At 39.9% G+C, this 20,879-nt stretch overlaps 1 protein-coding gene across 6 annotated transcripts in view; it reads right to left on the bottom strand.

Annotated features, from left to right (window-relative positions):
• Window positions 1–20,879, bottom strand: part of ACYP2 (acylphosphatase 2) — a 145,601-nt gene that overhangs the window by 70,429 nt on the left and 54,293 nt on the right. For 3 of the 6 annotated variants that reach the window (XM_084900833.1, XM_084900834.1, XM_084900832.1), the window contains 2 exons: window positions 9,326–9,342; window positions 7,360–7,469 (listed from right to left, as the gene is read on the bottom strand). In XM_084900833.1, the coding sequence (XP_084756959.1) occupies window positions 7,360–7,469; window positions 9,326–9,328 (113 nt within the window). In that variant the 5' untranslated portion in view covers window positions 9,329–9,342. Of the gene's footprint in view, window positions 1–7,359; window positions 7,470–9,325; window positions 9,343–13,597; window positions 13,644–14,464; window positions 14,727–20,879 lie in introns of those variants that run through there. The other 3 variants (XM_084900829.1, XM_084900830.1, XM_084900831.1) reach the window with 3 other exon arrangements.

Here is a 20,879-nt window from a genome sequence, read left to right as displayed (position 1 = left end):
CTAGCTGGTACAAAACTATAACCTGAAAAAGATATTTCAACAAATCAGAATAAAAACAGATGGAGGAGGAATCAACAACACAGAAAAACAAAGGACATCATAGCCAAAGTGGCTGTAGAAGCAAAAAGAAACCAAAAACAATTGTAACCCACAGAAGACTTGGGGTTTGAAGGGACAAGGGACTGCAGAAAACAAGACCTTTTAATTTAACATTTGGAGGTCCCCCAACAAGAAGGCCAGCTCTCCATCAGTCACCACCATTCCTCGAGCCAACGAGTCTACAATTACATGTTGGAAAATTTCCTTAAAAGTCTGTTTATTCTTGGCTGTCTGCTCATTTTCATGAGTAAGTTGCTGAAAATATGACTGTAAGGAAAGTCTGCAGTATGAAAGAGAGGAGCAAAACAGAAAACAAAGAAAAGACAAGGAGAGGTAAAAGAAAAGGAAGTTAGAGGAACCAGAAACAATGCAAAAAGCAGAAGAAAACTTCAAAAAGAAACACACACACAATATCCTCAGAGAGATATGAAAAAAAAACAAGATGCAAGACTCCCAGACCAGCCACGTGTTGCTGATCCTCCATGTCCAGGTGGCAGCCCGGCTGGGTCCATCTCCCCTCCCAACTCCTTCAATTCTGATTTCTCTACCTCCATAATGAGTCCCGCTCATTACTGGGGAATAAACTTTACTTTAAAACTCAAAAAAAAAAAAAAAAAAGAAAGAAAAGAAAAAAAACAAGATGCTATAAAGTAGAAAAATATAGCACTAGAAAGAAAAAAAAAATCAATAGGGGAGAATGGAAGACAAAGTTGAGGCCGCTTCCCAGATAATAGTTTGGAAACTAGTGAGAAAAGTTGAAAATTAGAGGATCAGGTCCCTATAGAAGTTTCAAAAGAGGAGACCCAAGAAGAGAGAGGGAAAGAAAATTGTCAAAAAAAAAAAAAAAAAAAAAAAAAAAAAAAAAAAGGGACAACTCTCTTCTTCCAAGAGCCCAACATTTAAAGTGAAATTAAAACATGAACAGCGGATTGTGGAAATGCAGAAACAGGGATAAGATGAACATCTTAAAAGCTTTCTGAAAGAAATAAACAGGCGTAACTCTCACTTCTTTGTGTGGGAATGATACCAAATCTCTCAACAGCAACACAAGACGTCATGGAGCCATGCCTTTAAAATTCTGAATGGGAGATTATTTTTGGCATCGATTTTTATAACAAACCATGAGAGCAAATAAAGGTAGGCAATAAGACAATTTTTATTTTTATTTTATTTTATTTATTTTTTGTTCTCTCATGCACTTTTCCTTGGGAAGTTTATAGAGAATTGTGTTTCAATAAAACCAGGGATTAAATCAAGAAAGATGAAACGTATGATTGAGGAGACAGGAACCTACTCCTGGTGTGGAGCAGGCTTAAACCAAGACTAAGAGGAAGACAAGCTCCCAGGGTGAGGGTCACTGATATGGGATGCGCTTTGACATTTGGAGATAGATCTGCTGTGGGGTTTAGAAAAATATATCAATAGGTTCATAGTACTTCTGTTAGAAAAACACAGGACAATATTAGATTAAACAATCTGAAATTGCCATTTTATGGGTAAAAATGTTGTCCAATATTGGCAGTTTCATATTATTCAAGCTAACTTACAGATGAATAATATGATACAGGAAATTTGCTTTAAATAGTCGAACAACAACAAAGTTGGAGGAATATGGGAAACAAAAAAGTCAGAAATTCAATGTTATTGAAACTGGCTACTAGACACCTGGGGTTCATTGTCCTGTTCTCCCTATTCATGTATATATTTGAACATCCCATAATAAAAAGCTGTAGAAGAGAGTCATGACAACACCAAAATATGAAAAAATTTTCACTATCTTTCAGGAAGGATTTCCACTTGGAAATGCTCTGGTGCAGTCCACTTACGGACCCAATGGACACGGGGGGTGGGGGTGGGAATGGAGGTGGGGAGTCAGGGAAGGAGCCTCAGTCACAGCAGAGCAAGAGGCATCAGGGATGTTCCACACCCGCCACTCCGGCCCTTCCTTCCTTGAGCGGACTCCACCGACTCTGGAACCGGTGCAATGAAACAGTGGCCGAGAGCTGTGACAGCTGGTTAGACCCCAAACCCACTAAGGCTACCATTTCTCACTGCCCAACCATTTACTCCCAGTTCATTTCTCTTCTTGTCCAAACAAAATCCCAAAATTCATCATGACAGTCACACCCTTGTAAATACCCTCAAGTCCTGCTCTCTCACCTCTGCTCTTTGCAGCTGGCAATACCAGCCCTGGATGAACCCCGACCTCATGCCTTCTCGGCATTGTGAGAACTAAACTTTACCGGAGAAAACAAACCTAAACCAACGGACAGGCCCAATGCTGTCTTTATTATTGCAAATTGTAAATGGCAATTTTACTATTGTTGCCGTCCTAAATGTAGCTAAGTTACTTTAAAGAAGCAACGTGTAAAACTGACAGCCACAATGAGAGACAGAACACTAAATAGTAGATCCACAGAATACTGAGGGGGGGGGGGGGGGGGAATACCTACCCTGGTAGAATTCTATACACAGCAAAGCAGATATTTTTCAAGAACGAAAGTAAAATAAAAACATGTAGAACTAACAAAAACTGAGATAACACATCACCAGCAGGCTCATATTAAATAAAATACTTTAAGAACATAATTTAGCAGAATGAAAATATTCCTACACAGAAGACCAAAGGATTAGGAAGGGGGGGGGGGGAAGCAACAAAAATGTTGAATATATGGAAGTCCCCAGCTTCAAAAAATATTTGCTTTAAAAAATATTAATGTCTTGTCAGGTTTAAAATATTATACATAATTAAAATATACAACCGTAGCACCTAAATAAATAGGGAGATGAATGGATTTAAAGGACGCTAGAGGCCTGGCCAGGTGGCTCAGTTGATTGGAGCACGGTCCAGTACACCAAAAGAGGTTGCACGTTCGATTCCTGATCAAGGCACATACCTAGCTTAGGAAGAAACTCAGCAAGAAGAGCATATGATGACAACTCTAAAATCATATTGAAGGGTAAATTTAAAAATCTGAGCAGCCCTAGCTAGTTTGGCTCAGTGGACAGAGCGTCCGCCTGTGGACTGAAGGGTCCCAGGTTTGATTCCTGATCCCAATCAAGGGCACATGTCTGGGTTGCAGGCTGGATCCCCAGTAGGGGGCGTTCAGGAGGCAGCCAATCAATGATTCTCTCTCATCATTGTTTATACCTCTCTTTCTCCCTCTCTTTCCTCACTGAAATCAATAAAAATATATTTTTAAAAGTAAATAAATAAAAATTTGAGCAAATGAAAAGACATCCATCTTCTTAGATTGGATAATTGAATATCAAGCTTCTTAATATCATAAAAATTTAGAATTAAAAATCAAGTTAAATTTGAGTTCCTAAGAGAGAAAAGGAACATTGGGTAAATGCTGAGAAAATATGAATGAACTATATATAGATAGTAGTTAATACTAATGCATCAATATGGATTAACTGTAACATACATCATACTAATGTAAAATGTTAACAGGGAAAACTGGGTAGAGAATAAATGGAAACTGTTCTATCTTCACAATTTTTCTGTAAATCTAAACTTCTAAAAATAAAGTTTATTTTAAAAAGCATATTTATAAGGCAATAAGGTAAGTTTTCAATAACACAAATGTAATTCCAATTAAATGGATAAAAATATCTTAAAGTTCAGAAAGAAAATACCCAGTAAAACAAATAAATGTTTCTATACTAGAAAGCCACTTTAATTAAATCAATATGGAACATTACTCTAGGCATATAATCAGTAGAATAGAGAATCCAGAAATAAAACCCAGTTGATATGAGATTTTAATATATATGACAAAAATGTATTCCAATTCAATGGGAAAGAGTGATTATTTAATAAAACAGTGCTGGCACAACTGGCTATCCATCTGGTAGAATATAGTCAGTCCCCAATCTCATAAAATAAAAACAAATTCCAGATGGAGTAAATAAGCAATGTAATAAATAAAGCATCAAAAAGTTAGAAGGAAACCTAGGAAACAACTTTTACAGTCTGTTTATTAACCAGAAAGAAAAGAGAGCCATATTTGAGTTTATAAAAGTTAAAAATGCAAATAATAGTAAAAAGTCATATATTACTCTATCCCCAATCAGATAAAAGAAAAATTGCTGACAGGATAAAGAGAAAAATAATGTAATTTGTTTAGAACTGTTTTGAAAGCAGTCTGACAAATATTTTTAAATGAATACTACACAGACACTTCAACCAACACATCATATTCCTGGGAATCTATCCCATAAAAATAAAATCACCAATAAAATGTTTATTATAGTATTGCTCTTATGGCCAAAACAAAAACAAAAGCACACAAGGAAACAAGATGAGTTCCCAACAATAAGGTAATAAATAATGGTACATTTATACTGTAGAATAATAAGCAGCTATTAAAAAGAATACTTTAGAGCTATACCATTTAACTTGGATAAATTTTTCTGGGTGTATTTTTTATTTATTTATTAATAGTTAGTTTTTTAAATATATTTTATTGATTTTTTTTTAATAGAGAGGAAGGGAGAGGGATAGAAAGTTAGAAACATCGATGAGAGAGAAACATCGATAAGCTGCCTCTTGCACATCCCCCACTGGGGATGTGCCCGCAACCAAGGCACATGCCCTTGACTGAAATTGAACCCGGGACCCCTCAGTCTGCAGGCTGACACTCTATCCACTGAGCCAAACCGGTTTCAGCTCTGGGTGTATTTTTTAATGATAAAAGTAAGATACAGAGAAATGCATATACAATAATCCCATTTTTAAAAAACAAACACTGATCACAACCCAAAAGTATGTGCCGCCCAATGTGTGTGTGTGTGTGTGTGTGTGTGTGTGTGTGTGTGTGTGAGAGAGAGAGAGAGAGAGAGAGAGAGACACGTGGACATGAAAGGTGAGCACGGAGCAAATACAGAAGGAAATACACCAAGTTGCTAGCACGGATTACTGGTAGTGTGACGGGGGAGGGGCAGGGATGTGCAAGGAAGAAAAATGAGCAGAATGTGTAATACGATTGCACTGATATTAATCAGAAACCTGCTACAACATGGATTAGGATATAACATAACTGGCATTAGTGTCCCTCCTTCACAGAGTCCCCATCCTCAATCTCCCTCCTAGTCATTTGACATTTCCTGTGCAGTGAACTATTAGTCCTCTACAATATTAAATACTATAAGTGTTACAATCTTTTGTGCATGTTGTGACAATCCTTCCCAAAAATATTGTTTTCCATTAACATTTAATAATTTTGAATTTTTGTACCCCACTTTTCAAGTTAGGGTGCAGTTTTACACACAAGCACAAGTAAGTACCTATAAATAAAAAAATTAGAAAAATAAAGAGTTGGTAGTTATACATTTACTGATGACTGTCCATCAAACAACAAAACTAATTACAGAAAAATATGCATTAAGTATTCTATTTCAGCAAAAGCAAGCAAAACCCTAATTATAAATGTATGCTTAAATATTTTTTTTGTGCTTAATCCTCACCTGAGGATATTTTTTCCATTGATTTTTTTAGAGAGAATGGAAGGGAGGAAGGGTGTGGGGGAAAGAGAGAAAGAATTATCAATGTGAGAGAGAAACATCGACTGGCTGCCTCACAAGCCCTGATTGAGACTGGGGATCAAACCTGTAACCCAGGTACATGCCCTTGACCAGGAATCGAACCCAAGACCCTTTGGTGCATGGGCTAACACTCTGACCACTGAGCAACACTGGCCAAGCTTAAATACTTTTATTTATTTTTTATTTTTTTTAAATATATTTTATTGATTTTTCACAGAGAGGAAGAGAGAGGGATAGAGAGTTAGAAACATCGACCAGAGAGAATCATCGATCAGCTGCCTCCTGCACACCACCTACTGGAGGTGTGCCCGCAACCAAGGTACATGCCCTTGCCCGGAATCGAACCCAGGACCTTTCAGCCCGCAGGCCAACGCTCTCTCCACTGAGCCAAACCGGTCCCGGCCTTAAATACTTTTAAATGAAAGTGAAAGCTTTGGAAAGTTGGCACAGGTTACCCAAAGGGAAGGAAGCAGAGGGGAAGGGAGCAGATTACCAGCTTTGTTTTTATACTCTCTGTATCTTACTATTTCACCTATTACAATAAACAAAAAAGCATTGCTTTTTAAATCTGAAAATATTAAGCAGTGAAAACAAAGATAAATTGCAAACAATGAAAGAAAATACATTGGGTATTATTAATTAGCACCTCCCTCATAAGATCCTTGTAAAATTACATAAGATAATCTATGTAAAGTGTTTAGCATACTGCCTAACATATTGCATATGCTCAATAAATGTTAGCTATTTATTTTATTTAGTTTTTTACAAAGACTGCAGACAGCAGTAGAATTTACAAACCTGGGGGGGGGGGAGAAAGAAAAAAAAAAGGCCTTTGAAAATGACAGGGCACTTTTTCTGTATTTCTGAATTTGGTGTCCTTTGGTGGGCAAGGACTCATGTTATGGTAACCATAGGGCGCATTAAACATACTTTCACTGATAGTAAAAATAAAATTACAATTAGATTTTTTTTTTTTTTTTTTTTTTTTTTTTAGAATTTTTATGCGTTTATTTCAGCCAAACTGATGATGACATGTTGGGAGCAAGATCTCAAAAGCTCCACAATTAGATTTTAAAAAAATATTTAAACAATAAAAAGAAGATGATAATCTTTTTGCCTTGAAGGCTACTTTAAGAACTTCAGCCTGGCTGGTGTGCTCAGTAGTTGAATGTTGACCTATGAGCCAGGAGGTCATAGTTCAACTTCCAATCGGGGCACATGCCTGGATAGTGGGTTTGATCCCCAGTAGGGGGCATGCAGCTGATCAGTGATCCTCTTTCATCATTGATGTTTCTATCTCTCTCTCCCTCTCTCTTCCTCTCTGAAATCAATCAGATATATTGGGGAGGGGGGGAAGAACTTCAAGCATCTTAAGGGATATGCTTCTATCACAACCACTTCAGATGAGAGATATGTGGATCCTGGATATTTCTCACGTGTCACAGGAGAATTAAAACACAATTCATAGAGACAGGAGAGTGGTGCCAATGATCTTTTTGAGAGCCTGTTCACATGGGAAATCCAATCCTAAATGCAGAATTCCATTCCCAATTCTGAGAATTTCTTTGTTGGTCTGCCTAAACGAGCATGTCAGTTTAGTTATAATCTGCAAACCGAATTTGGTACATCAATGCTGTATTCCTACTATCCACGGAAACATTAAAATAAGTTCATAAAGTGCACGAGTGTGGTATGTGTCTTGCTACTTACATGGAGTTGACTTTCTCCTCAGGGCCTTGCACCTGACCTGTCACAGTGCCTTTGTTGGTATTCTTCACCCAGCCAACCACTCCTATCTTCTTAGCCTCGCCTTCTGTGTACTGGTTCCAGGAGAAAACAAGGGCAAGAAAGTCCATCATCAAAAGTCAGAATTCATAGCACTTGATTCTAACATTCAACAACTTTTTCCTAAAATTGTACACCTGAACAACAGTAATTAATACGTCTATTTATAAGAAACTTCACTTAAGTGGAATTTTTGTTAAATTCCACTTTCAGTAAAGACAAGCATGCTGTGAGAAAACAACTAATCCTGGGAATTACTTCAAAACACAGTTTTTATGATGTGTTTGGGGATTCATAAAATTCAGTTGCATTCCTTTGCATCAGCTAACACAAAATTACATTGTTAATCTGGGTTTCAAATGATGATTTAGGTATAAGCAATAGAAAAGTACTGGATTAAAATATTCTGTTGTTTTCTGAATTATAACAAATGTTATAATTCTCTATGTAAATTTACTTTTCCTATTATTCTTTTTTAAAATATATTTGTATTGATTTTAGAAAGGAAGGGAGAGGCAGATACAGAAACATCAATGATAAGAGAGAATTATTGATCAGCTGCCTCCTGCATGCCCCCTTCTGGGGATCGAGCTCAAAAATTGGGCCTGTGCCCTTGACCAGAATCGAACCCGAGACCCTTCAGTCCACAGACTGATGCTCTATCACTGAGCCAAACCAGCTAGGGCTTCCTATTATTCTTAATAGGTTGTGTGTTTTTTAAGTTCTTTTCTTAGTTCCAAATTCACTTATGCTACTGGCAAATAAAAACCTAGAAATATTTTTTTTAATTTTGTTTAAATTTATTTTTAGAGAAAGAGAGGAAGGGAGAGGGAGAGAAAGAAATATCGATGTAAGAGCAAAACATCGATGGGCTGTCTCCTTACTCCCTCTACTGGGGATCGAGTCTGAAACCTGGGCGTGTGCCTTGACCAGGAATCTAACTGCAAACCTTTTGGTGCACTGGGTGATGCCCAACCAGCCACACCAGCCAGGGCAAAACCTAGCAAAATTTTTATTTTGAGTCATTTTAACTACATCATACTAAAATTCCTGTGGACCCATTCTAACTACTAGAACTTTTTAAAAACATGTTCTTCTGTTTGGAAACCAGGGTGACCACGATCTCTCTCTACGTTCCACACAATATGAAGCAACGCAAACCAAGATGGTAGGGTTGATGTAAGAGCTGGTTTTGAAAATAAGTCGAGTTCTCATAGGTAATAATGAAGCAGGAGAAACCTGACCTGTCGAGGATACAACTATCTCAAAATGTGGAGACGTACAGGTGGAACATGTTCGAGTTCTCAGAGGTTAGGGACAGAGATCTAGCCTAGTGTCTGCCAGCTCAGGTAAGGCGGTGAAAACACAAGTCACATTTAACTTTTAGGAAAGGAGTATGATAACAAAATCAAGCTTTTAAAGGCAACAAGTAGTTTTAACTTCTAAAAACCTGGGGACCACTACCTTATGCAACAAGGGCACGTATCATTATGCAATTCGAGACACGTGCGTGCCCTTGGGTAGAGGGTTTCTTCCATCCAGAACAAGTGGAAGATCCCATATTTTGTATTAACATACCTAATCAAAAGGTTTAACGTAACCACCTCCAGAGAGGTATTTTGAAATTCACAGAAAATATTAGCTAAAGGCTAAGAACACTGTAATGTTTTTAATATACTTTGTAAAGACAGCTCTAATAAAAATCTCAACCAGTAATGTGTATGTGAAGAAATAAAAACACATTTTTATTTGCTGTCAAGGATGGGAAATAAGCAATAGGCCAGCACTGAGTAGAAAGCTGCTTTATGTTTGTGATTCGAAATAACTGTGGGAGAAAAAAATGCACCCCCCCCCCACACACACACACCAAAAGCAGACTGTGTTGACTTACCATTCTGAAGCAGACACCTGTATAAAAGAAAGATAAAAATAAAGTCAGCTTGTCTACTTTTTAAAAAATCATATATTTCCTAACTTAATTTTCATCTATTTTATTCAATAGTACATAAATGAAATGAACAAAATTTTAATGTCTGAATATATTCAAAATGTGTTGTAAATTTTTATTTTCTTGTAAAATAAAAAGGTAAAGGGAAGATTGCTTTTGGGGGAAAAATTAGTAACCTGAATATTTCATTTTATTTTAATATTTCATTCAAAGTACAATAAAATGCCAAAGAGTATATTTAGTCTATTTTAAAATGCTAACTAAAATCAAATGCTTATTCCAAGGTCAGTTGAGTATATCTGACATCACATTTACCTGTCCTCAGCTCTTAGAATTTCTTCTTTAAAGACAAGGACTAAATCCAAGTTGAAATGTAATAAAATGTTTCTGTTTTAATGTGAATACCACATTCTGGAAAAGGCAAACTACAGGGACAGGAAGCATCAGTTGCCAAGGTCTGGGAGGGGAGAGTGGAGCGCAAAGGGGCACCAGGGAACTCTGGGGATGATGGCACCGCTCTGTATATCTCCACTGCGGTGGTTACACGACCGTCTGCATGTTTCAAACCCCATGAAACTGTTCGCCAAAAAGGGTGACTGTTAGCCCAGCCTGTGTTGCCCAGTGGTTGAGCGCTGCCCTATGAACCAGGAGGTCATGGTTGTTTCCCAGTCAGGCCACAAGCTTGGATTGAAGGCTCAATCCCCATTGTGGGGCATTATTAATGTTTCTAGCTCTCTCTCCTCTCCCTTCCTCTCTGAAATCAATAAAGGTGACTGTTACTGAATTTAAATTATGTATCATTTGGGAAAAAATTAGAATAAAAAACTTGGGAAATCACAGGGAATTAATCAGGCAAAAGATATTGCTTCCATATACAGCAATTGAGCCTGGTTAAGAAAATACAGAAGGATTCAGTAGGTTAGGTAATTTTATGTAATTCTCTAAGTGGATTTATAATAAGGGATTTCATTTGTCTCCTGATGATAGTGTACTGTAGCACCAAAAGAAGGAAAAGAAAAAGAGTAGTAAAGCAACAAAGACAAGATAATCTCACAAATGGAGTTTTTGTAGGGCTATAAAAATATTTTAAATGCTACCTATAAAAAGTGGAGGAATTGATCTGAAAGGGAATCTGTTATATAGATGGAAGGAAAGACATTAGCTAGCAGATATCAAAGAAACTGCAAAAAAAAACAAAACAAAAAAAAACAAAAAAAAAAAACCTCAAGAAAATGTTCAGACATGTAGAAGAGAGAGAAAACAGCGTAACTGGGTGAGTGTGCGGTCGTTCACCCTCAGAGTGAGAAGATCCTGGGAGGCCCACGCAGAGTTGAAGGCTTGGTCACCACTGCTCTGTGCAAATTCCCCTCTGAGTTCCTCAACAGTGATGCGCTGCCTGATGTTCAGCATCATGAAAAGTAAGCGCATGCAACTGAAGTAAACAGAAATTGGAAACATCTGATCCAGCTCTTTCCTGCTCCAAGAGTGGTCCATGGACCAGCAGCACCTGAGAGTATTTTGCTTTCCTTTGTGTGTGTGTGTGTGTGTGTGTGTGTGACTTTTCAGAAAATTGAGATACAATAGTTCATATAATATGAAATATCCCCTTTTAAAGTGTTCAACATATACTAAATCTACAGGGATATTTTAGCAGATTCACAGAGTTTTGCAACCATCACCCCAAAAGGAACCCCTCCCTAACACTTCCCTTTACCATTCATTCCCCATGTCCCCTTCCCTCTGGGACGTTCAGGGCCACGGCCCCTGTGACTTCCTTGGCCTTTCCCTCTAGGCTTTGAGAGGGCTGCTAGAGTGCAAATCACGGTCCCCCTGCAGTCAGGAGTAGGGAGAGCACAGGGGGAAAACCTTGGCTGGGGCCGCTCCTGTCAAAGAGTGACCGGCTGGTGTTGGTCCTCCCCACCTCTACCTGTGAGAGAGCAGCAGCCCTTCCCCAGTTTGGGACCACACCACTTCCCTGACCTCCTATCACTCCGCACCCAAACCCCTGCCGTCCAGATCATCGTGCAGTGCTGCAACCAGCACTAAACAAGTTGTGCTCCCTCTCGACTTTATAACTTCTTTCCGGAAGAGAAAGCTTCTTTGCCCTCTGACAGTTCCTTCTTTGAGGAGGAATATCCATCACTGTGCCACCCTTGGCCACTCTCTACCCACCTGCCCTGTTTCTGATTCCTCCTCTGAGATGAGGAGTGACTAATCTAACGGGTAAATTTGGAAGCAGAACCGGGCACAGCCCAGGTGCTTCCTTTCCCGCCTTCTCCCGGGAGTGAGTTACCCTCAGAGGTCATGCCTTCTGCTCTGCCCACAGGGAGGCCTGCCAGCGCCTGGTGGCTGTGTCTACTTTGGCAGTACAGATTACATCAAGGTGCACTTCTCTGAAGAAACACACCATACCCCCAAACCCTGCTTTATCTTTTTTTTAAAAATATATTTTTATTGATTGCGGAGAGAAGGGGAGAGGGAGAAAGAGAGAGAAACATCGATGATGAGAGGATCATTGATTGGCTGCCTTCTGCACGCCCCCTACTAGGGATCGAGCCAGAAACCTGGGCATGTGCCCTGACTGGGAATGAAACCTGGACCTCCTGGTTCGTAGGTCTATGCTCACACACTGAGCCTCACCAGCCGGGCTCTGCTTTAATCTTGGTCTTAGTTGTCAGTCAATAACTCACACAACGAAGAGAGTTGCTATTTATTCAGCCTCTCAACCACAACCCCTATTTTAAATATTTTTTTTTTATTGATTTTTCACAGAGAGAAAAAGATAGGGGTAGAGAGTTAGAAACATCGATGAGAGAGAATCATCGATCAGCTGCCTCTTGCACACCCCCTACTGGGGATGTGCCCGCAACCACTGTACATCCCTTGATCGGAATCGAACCCGGGACCTTTCAGTCTGCAGGCTGACGCTCTATCCACTGAGCCAAACCAGTCCCGGCCACAACCTCTATTTTAAAGGCTTGGAAGGAATGTGCAGCAAGAGGTGTCAGGACCTCCAGCCCATTAACTTTGTGAGGCAACGAACCACGCAGGAATTAGCATTCAAAGCTCCATAATCCACTTGGAGTTTTCCCAGAGTCTTTCCGAGAGCCCGGGTCCCTCGTTTGAAGCACACAGTGCAGCAGGAGGAGGTACACAAAGGAAACAAGAAGCGAACGTGGAGACGGGTTTTCTGCAGCCTATTGGCACGGGCTGGAGCAGACCACTCAGGGACGCGGCCTGCGTGGGAGATGTTCCCACGGGCTTTTGTGGCCTCTCTGCACTGCTTCCACCTCCGCTGCTAAAGAGCAAGGAAGCTGATATGACAGGTTTTTTACAGACACGCTGCTCTGGAAACTGGGACAGACATCAGGCCCTTCTGTTATGAAAGACTCGAGCATGACATGCTGCTCAGCTGAGGCTCAATCAGCTGTAACGGCACCTCGCTCACGGAAAGATGTGTCCGTGAGAAACTCTGAGGTGAATACTGCAGAGGAAACACTATTTTAAATCTACAAAGAAATACTGGTATTCAAGAAATCATGTGATGTCAGCCTCCTTTCATGCAAAATCAAGTGTTCCTATTGTAATGCACCCCTTTGTGCTGGGATCTGACTGCGTGTGTCAGTTTTGAATGCAGTCAGTCAGACAGTCACCACCTTACAAAGCACCCTTAGTGATTGTAAACACCTTAGTTGTTAGAGCCTTCTTTATATGGAATAAAATTCTGCCTCATTTCAACCTTTCTCCATCCATCCAGGGTCTGTCCCCTGGAGCCACACAGGGGCTTTCAGATAGCTAAGCTGGCCACCACTCTAAGGTTTTTTTTTTTCCTCCAAGTCAACTCTCCCAAGCACTTTAATTTGAGACACTTCTGAAGTCCCCACCACAAGCACAGCCTGCAGGGGATATAAAAACAAGCCGCCAGCTTGACCTTCAAAATACTGACCTTATTGTCTAAGGAGAGACACAGACATGAGTACATAAATAACGGCAGTGGAAAGCTAAATAAATGGACTAAAATAAAATCAAGAAGTAGAACAGAACTGTAAGTGAAACGCTATAGGAACAAGGATGAGAAAAGGAATTAGTGAGAAAAGGAATTAGCCGCTCCTAAAACGAAGCTAGCACAGTCAAAAACACACTGGTGCATTTCAAAAGCGCAGGGAAACCAACAGATGGCCGCAATCCATGTGCACAGGTGCCATTAGCATTCACCTGAGAGCTGGTACAACATCAAAGGCCCCATGCACAGCTTAATCACTGTCCCTCTCAAACTTTCAGAATATGTTAGTCTGGATGTAACTGCAATGAAACAGAAGGAACTTTATAAACCATGCCGGTTATAAACCCTCTAAAAACACAGGTGGTCAGCCCACCGATCCTCATCTCAAACCCCCCAACGCAGCACAAGTTGGGGAGGGAGAACATGGAACTCCCCAAAAATGTGGAGATTAAAGAGTAGAGGAAGGCCCTAAAGGTTTGGCTCAGTGGATAGAGCGTTGGCCTGTGGACTGAAGGGTCCCAGGTTCCATTCTGGTCAAGGGCATGTACCTTGGTTGCGGGCACATCCCCAGTAGGGGGTGTGCAGGAGGCAGCTGATCTATGTTTCTAACTCTCTATCCCTCTCCCTTCCTCTCTGTAAAAAAATAAAATAAATAAAGTAGAGGATGGTGGGGGAGATAAGAGATCAACCTAAGGATTTGTATGCATGCATATATGTAAGCATAACTTGTATGCATTCATATAAGCATAACTTGTATGCATGCATATAAGCAAAATTCTGGGAGGTGAGGGCATGTATGGGAGTGGGGGGGGGAAGGGGACAACGGTAAGGTATGTACACACAAAATACCTTAATAAAAAAATGGGGGGGGGAATGTAGAGGATGGCCGGCCCCTATACCCTCCCTCCCCACTCCCCGCTCCCCGGCTTCTCCAGCGCATGCGCGCCTCACCGCCCCCCCCCCGCGCCCCCCCCCCCCCCCCCCCCCCGGCTGCTGTGTCACGGCCCAGCGGAGGGCCCGGCCCCAGGGGCTCCCGCTCCCGGTCCTCTCCCCGGCCTCCCGCAGCGGGGGTCCCCTACCCTGCACTCTCCCGAACACCTCGTAGTCCACGGACTTGAGGGGCCCCCCGGTAGACATGGCGGCGGTGAGCCCGGGGCGGAGGAGCCGGAGCGCGAGGAGCGGGGCTCGGGGCGCGGCCGCCGGCAGGAGGGGGCACATGGGGCCGAGCGCGCCCGCCGGTCACGCGCAGGCGGCGGCAAATGGGGCCGCGGGCCCGAGCGGGGCGGCGGGCCGAGGACGGAGGCCGAGAGCCCTGCGCCCGGTCCGCCCCTCCCTCCCTCCGCCGGACCGCCCGCCCCGGGTTTGTAAATAAAGGCCTGCGCTGTGCACCGGCACGGGTGCTTTGGGAGGACAGATCTGCTCTCTCGGGGTGCAGAGTCTCTGGTTGGTGAGCGCCTGCCAAACCCGTCGGGATTCTGAGCCAATTCTTCAGAGGACGTCTGCATCCTCCCCACCGCCTCCGTGGAGGCAGGAAGGCTTTGGGCCTGGATCCATATTCTACGTGAAATCTGGCATTATTTTGGGACAAGACACTTTTTTAAAATCTAAATTCTCTTCTTAAATATATGTCATTGATTTTTTAATTTTTTTTTTTACAGAGAGGAAGGGAGAGAGATAGTTAGAAACATCGATGAGGGAGAAACATGGACCAGCTGCTGTGCCCGCAACCAAGGTGCATGCCCTTGACCAGAATGGTACCCAGGACCTTTCAGTCCGCAGGCCTACGCTCTATCCACTGAGCCAAACCGGGTTACGGCTAAATTCTTTTATGTTAGTGGAAACAGAAAAGAAAACGTCTCTCCTGTTCACTATCATAACATTTTTGTAGTTGTGATTATTGTTCAGCTACATCCCAATTGCCTAGGGGCTTAATCACAAACAGCCCGTAATTACTGGAATCGAGAGTCTAGGTTAAAGCAGTTTATGCTCAGGACATTTTACTTCCTGGCGAGCTAATATGGAGTCTTAATTTAAAGCAGCCTATCTCTCCAAAGAATCTGGATATTGATCAGCTGCTGCCACGTAGAATTCCAAATCCTTTCGCTCGTGAGAATTTGCATTTCTCAACATATTTGTTGGCTCCCATACCTTTACATATGCCTCTGCATCTGGCCCCGAGCTAAAATAATCCTCCGCAATCTGATTTCAATATTATGTGCCAGTTCCATTAGAGAACACCACAAATCATCTGAAACTTGCTTAGAATGTGGTTAAATCATTTTAAAGTAAACTATATTCTGAAAGTTCTAATTTAGAGAATTTTAAGTATATTGAGGTTCCTGGTTTATTACAGAGACCTCATAATTTGTCTCCCTCTCATCTCCCTTCCAGTTCATTCTTTTCAATACCATATCTTCAAAGACTCTCTTCACTACATTCCAACAAAATCAAAGGCATCAGCCTTCACTAACCTCTGATTATCTGCTTAACCCCATCCTATAGGTTATAGATAACCTATAATCAAGACACTTTGAATAATTCTGCTCTCTGAACACAAACTGACCTTATTTTTCAAAAAAAATTTACCCTCGGATCTACTTTATGTAAACTATCTCCTGACGCTCCCAAATCTTCCCCTATCCTGTTCGTGGCCTGTGCAAGTATTTACCAGATTTCATCCTAATTATTTAGTGTCTTTCCCACTAGTGCTGTGCCTTCCAAGAAGTAAGATCTCCAGCTGGAATGAGGTCCTGTCACTATCACTGATCCTGTCACTGACTGGAAAGGTTGACATTTTCCTTTTCATAATTAATCTTTGACTTCTCCCCACATTTACCCAAGAGTACCCCTGTCAATTATTATGTAGCTTTATTGTAATTTTAGTAGTTCTATAGCAACAATTGACATTGCTTAGCAAAAAAAAAAATGTACTGTGTCTGCCAACAGCAGACAGAAATTTTTATGTACCATTTAAGCATGGAATGCCAACAATATGTGATTTGAATACTTTAGAAATTATAAGCAAATGTTACTAATATTTAAGCTAATTTTAAATAACAGAAGGAAAATTTTATAACTCTGACACAACCTTTGTCATTTTTAGTATTCTCTTCATATATTACATATGCATTATATATATATGTATATATATGTATATATATATATATATATATATATTTTCATCTTTTCATTTCAGAGAGGAAGGGAGGAGAGCGAGATAGAAGATAATAATATCAATGATGAATGAGAATCATAGATTGGCTGCCTTCTGCTCGCTCCCTAACAGGGATCCAGCCCACAACCCGGGTATGTGCCTGACAGGAATCAAACAATGGCCTCCTGGTTCATAGGTTGATGCTCAACCACTGAGCACACCTGCTGGGCTCTTCATATATATTTTTAAGTAGTTAAAAATTATAGTATACATTTAATTTTTATTCTTTCTTTTTCCATGTTATAGTCTTTCAAATGAATAGTTTAGTAGTTTCATGATATTCTACTTTTACTGAATCTATTGGGGTGACATTGGTTAATAAGATTAAGTTTCAGACATACCATTATACATCACCTGTATATTGTACTATGTGTTCACCACCCCAAGTCAAACCTCCATTTATGCCCCCTTTACCCTCTTTACCTTCCCCCACCCTACCTTATGGTACTCTGAGTGAATATAACCATAAATTTACCTACCAGGTCCCTATTGTTATACACTCTGGTTATTTCTAATTTTTCACTACCATAAAAAAGTACTGTGAAGAAAATATTCATACATTTATTCATTCATATTCATGTTGCTTCCTTCACATATTATTCAATTATTTAGAAGTCAGAATAAAAACATCAAAGTATATATGTATGTATTGTTCTTGATATATATATATATGGCCAAATTGTTTTTTCAAAGGGCTGTGCTAATTTAAATACCACTACCGGCACTAGATGGGTATATGATTTTTAAAGATATTTTTATTGATTTTTTTAGATTGAGTGGAGAGAGAGAGACATTGATGTGAGAGCAAAAATCTATTAGCTGCCTCCTGCCGCCCCCCCCCCGCCCCCCATGGTGAAATAGGTACAGACAATACAGTCTCTGTGTCTAAATCAGCGGTCGCCACCCGGTGGTCCATGGACCACTGATGATCCGTGAGGTCCAAAAGATTGGCGACTGCTAATGACATGGGAACAGAGGAGGCATCACCAATAAATCTATAAAGCATCACTGCAAAGGGTTAGTTGGGAATGATTCCTAAAGTGATGTCTCAGAAATTTGATATTGAAGTATAATTGATTTCAAGGACAACCAAAATTACTTTAGTCACCAACCTATTTCTAGTCCTGAAATATTTTTGTAACCATTATGTGGAAAGAGCTGGACTCAACAGGATAAAAATTATTAAATTTCACAACTGAAGAGACCTCAACAAACCAACTCGATGCTTCCTTCTTGGAAGAGATACTTTATAGTAAAGAAAAGGTTAGATAATTATTACTCAACTGGGTCCAAGATCATTAGACATCAGGCTGTTAGCTGAGAAAGTAAGCTGGTTTCCCAGAAAAGGCTTTTATCTTATTATAATTTATCAGAAAATTGCTTAAGCATTTTTATCAGGGATGCATATTTCTTCCCAGAGGAGATTCTGTCCTGGGTTTGAACCACTTTTTCTTTATCAGAGTCCAAGTTAATATTAAAAACTCAGAAGTACATTTAACATTAAAGCTTCTTTCCTCCCCCAGCTTGATATTTTAAAATCCTGTTACATATTTCCATAATAATGTTTCAAAATAAAATTTGAACACAGATTGACTATTAAATACTATAGAATTATCTTTAACTTTCTCATGTGAAAATAGAATTATAGGTATATTTTTTTAAAGGCCTTATCTGTTAGAGGCCTTAACTGAAATATATAAGGGTGCCATCACATATTTTGCTTTAAAATCCTTGGGAGTTACCTGGATGGTTGGCTCAGTGGTTGATCATCAGCCTCTGAACCAGGGGATCAGGGTTCAATTCCTGGTCAGTGCACATGCCCGGGTTGCAGGCTTGATTCCCAATGTGGGGTGTGCAGGAGGTAGCTGATCAATGATTCTCTCTCATCATTGATGTTTCTATCTCTCTTTCCCTCTTCCTTCCTCTCTGAAATGAATAAAAATATAGTTAAAAAATATCAAAAATAAAATCCTTGGGAGTTGAGGACAGCACAGTTTAGATAGAATAAACATACGGAATTGGTGGTATTTATTAAGCTGGGTCATGGGTACATGGGGATTCATTATACTATTTCTTTTTTTTTTAATATATTTTATTGATATTTCTAATTTTGTACATGTTTGAAATTTTTATGTAAAGTTTTAAAATAAAATAAATAAAAGTTCATTTTCATTCTATAAAATATGTGACCAGTAATCCTCAAAACTGTCATGGCTATGAAACAAAAAAAGAAAAAAAAGAAAAAGAAAGCCTGCAAAACCACCCAGAATTGCCCTAGCAGTGGTCGGCAAACTCATTAATCAACAGAGCCAAATATCAACAGTACAACGAATGAAATTTCTTTTGAGAGCCAAATTTTTTAAACTTAAACTTCTTCTAACGCCACTTCTTCAAAATAGACTCGCCCAGGCTGTGTATTTTGTAGAAGAGTCACACTCAAGGAGCTAAAGAGCCGAATGTAGCTCAAGAGCCGCAGTTTGCCGACCACTACCTTAAAGAGACAGGATAACTAAATGTAAGTGTATTCTGAATGGGATTCAGGAACGGAAAGAGGACTTCAGGTAAAAACCATGAAACTCTGAATAAAGTATGGATGTTAGTTAGGTGTCAATACCGGTTCATCATAACAAATGTACTGTATTAATGTAAGATATTAATGATAGGGTGAACTTCCTAAACTATCTTCATAATAATTTTGTAAATCTGAAACTATTCTCCCTCTCTCTCTCTCTCTCTCTCTCTCTCTCTCTCTCTCTCTCTCTCTCTCTCTCTCTCTCTTCAAAAATGTCTTTTTTTTAATATTAGCACATGTGATGGGTTCTGAAGTGGCAACTTCCTGGATGTGGCAGTTTTAAAACCAGCAGCTTCTCAGTTCAGCACTTTGCCTGATTGCAGAAGAATCCATAGCTTCCTTGATGGCCCAAGGAAGGGAGAGTCAATCCTGAAACATTAGCCTCAAAGTGTTCTCCACCCCAGTGCACATTAGACTATTGACTATGCACATGTACATGCCCAATATGTGAATTCAGTATGTGAATTCCACAATCACTACAGTATTCTTACAAGCAACCCAGATGCTGGTGATGAGAAGCTAAAGTTAAGAACCACTGATCCAAAGACTCTTTCATTAGTCTTCACAACAACTTCAACCCATCTAATACCCAATTGTTAAATCCATGTCTGTTTAAATGTCTAGGGTGGATTATTTTTTCTATAACTGAACCTTGGCCAATGCCTGGGAGCAGAATCTTCACAGTCAGAGTAAATCAAAGTTTAAGCAGAATGGAAGTTCAAATATGCCAACCCTGCTGTCAATAAAGGAGCATTAACATTGTCAGTGCTTACAAAGAAAAGAAATAAAGGTTATAAGAAAGAACAAGCTAAAACTGCTAATAAAACTAAGCCTAGGGTTTTGAAAAATAAGTTTTTGTCAAAAGACTATAGCATAATGGCTTAAGTAACATATATTATGTAAATCAGCTATATCCTGCTCGTTATATTTATTGTTTAGTGCTTTGCAGCTATAATGTTTTATTTTGAAAAAAATTGCTGATGTAATAACACTAAAAATAACCCTTCTGATGCCCTGTTTAAACGAAGCATAATTTCTAGTCTACTGCTGCCACCTACCAACTATCCCAAGGCAAGGCAGGTCATGTGAATATTACTATTGCAATCTTCCAGCAAAGTCAATGCCACTTAACTTTCCTCTCATTTCTGTGTCATACTTCAAACATACCTGGGGTGCATGCTTAAATCCTTAAATGCTAAGCAGTTTAAGTGTTAGGGGTCTTGACTCAACAGATCACTTAAATATGATAGTATCTTGGTCATCAGTTACTATTAGTTATGGACGTTATAGGAAATGCAAACTTACAAGGAAATTCATTCAGTAAATGTTGATTAAACTTCTACTCTATAGTAGGCATTATGGGTTACAATATATTGTACTTATCTACTGCAGCCTTTAAAATTAGACTTTTTTTAGTTTTTATTGATTTTTTAGGGAGAGAGGAGGGGAGAAGGGGAAAGGGAGAGAAAAACATCAACTGGCTGCCTCCTGCATACCCACTACTGGGGATTAAGCCTGTATCCCAGGCATGTGCCCTGACAGGGAATCCAAACGGTGACCTCTCAGTGCATGGGCCAATAGTCAACCAACTGAGCCACACAGGCCAGGGCAAAATTAGCCTTCTTCAAAGGTCATGAGCTTCAGAGACAGCTTGTTCTATAAATAAAGTGATGATTGCCATAGTGAGAGTGACTCAATTGGTTGAGCC

This window comes from Pipistrellus hanaki (assembly GCF_964339955.1).
Source record: "Pipistrellus hanaki genome assembly, chromosome: 12".
NCBI lineage: Eukaryota > Metazoa > Chordata > Mammalia > Chiroptera > Vespertilionidae > Pipistrellus > Pipistrellus hanaki.
Note: the sequence above shows the minus strand (reverse complement) of the source record. Positions and strands in the feature narration are given on the sequence as shown.